At 25.1% G+C, this 1223-nt stretch overlaps 1 protein-coding gene across 1 annotated transcript; it reads left to right on the top strand. All coding sequences in view use genetic code 6, as the record gives it.

The window, feature by feature from the left end:
• Positions 1–194: 194 nt before the first annotated feature.
• TTHERM_02293890 (calcium-dependent kinase) lies at positions 195–1088 on the top strand (the record flags this gene model as incomplete). The annotated part of the gene is made up of 3 exons (XM_001028569.1): positions 195–333; positions 606–947; positions 1009–1088. 3 exons carry the CDS (start codon positions 195–197, stop codon positions 1086–1088), a joined length of 561 nt encoding a protein of 186 aa, XP_001028569.1.
• Positions 1089–1223: the final 135 nt, after the last annotated feature.

The raw sequence follows: 1223 nt of genomic DNA, 5'->3' as shown, positions 1-1223 counted from the left end.
AATGCGTATTATTACAATTTTTATGAAAGAATATTTTGATTTATCAAATATTCTTTTTACAAATAATTTAATTAATTTAAATCAGATTTTAACAAAAAGTAAACATTTAAAAACTTAATAAATTTTGCTTATTGGCACATAATTAATTAATTCAATTAATTTGTTAGAAAAAAAAATATTGAGATACTAAAAAAATGGATATAATCAGCTAAAATCTTGAAGGATCCTAAGAAGCTAAATATAACCTTGCTTTGCATCTTCAAAAAAGGAAAAAAGTCAAAGAGATGTACCGAATGAAAGGTGTCTAAATGCTCGATAAGCCTGAGTTAGTCAGTAAAAAATATTTAAATTAATTTTAATAATTTATGAATAGACTGATAATTCATTATAAATATTGAAATATTAAATAAAACTTGTATGTAGATATTATTAAAACAAACTTAAATGTTTAATCTGTAAAAATAAAAACCAAACCATCCATTTAATAATTTACCTTTTGCCTGTTTTGGTTCCAATCAAATTTTATCTGAATTTTAACAAATTTAATAATTTACTTTTTTGCCTGTTTTGGTTCCAATCAAATTTTATCTGAATTTTAACAAAAGTTTCTGATATCTAAGAACCTAAGTTAAAGCCTTATTAAGCTTCAATTTATTAGACTATGAAAAGCGAATTAAGTAAAAAAGGCTACTCTGATTTTAGATTTTTAGGACAGGGAGTATAGGGATTAGTTTTGTTAGCAAAAGATTCGAAAACTAACATGAGGGTTGCCATCAAAGGTGTTTAAGTTAGAGATCCTCAAGGTAATCTTGACGAAGATCTTAACAATCGAGTGAAACAAGAAGTAGAAATTCTCAAAAAATGTAGAGACTCTCCTTATGTAGTCAGTCTTATAGATTAATTTGAGGGATAACAATTTAGTTACTTAGTTCTAACTGAGTGTTAAGGTACAAATAATACTCATTTCTTTTTTAAATTAATAAATTAATCAAATCGCTTTATTGAAAGTCTTTAATGCAAAATTAAATACTATAAATAATAAGGAACTCTCACCTAAATTTTAGAAAGAAACTAAAACAAAAGATTGAATGAAATATCAGCAATCAAATATGCTAACGACATTGCTCAAGGTCTCTACTATATTCACTCTAAGAGCTGCCTTGTTAATGATCTGAAAATGGATAATATCTTAATTGACTATCATGGAAATGCAGTTGTTGTAA

This window comes from Tetrahymena thermophila (genome assembly GCF_000189635.1).
Source record: "Tetrahymena thermophila SB210 genomic scaffold scf_8255142, whole genome shotgun sequence".
Taxonomy (NCBI): Eukaryota; Ciliophora; class Oligohymenophorea; order Hymenostomatida; family Tetrahymenidae; genus Tetrahymena; species Tetrahymena thermophila.
Note: the sequence above shows the minus strand (reverse complement) of the source record. Positions and strands in the feature narration are given on the sequence as shown.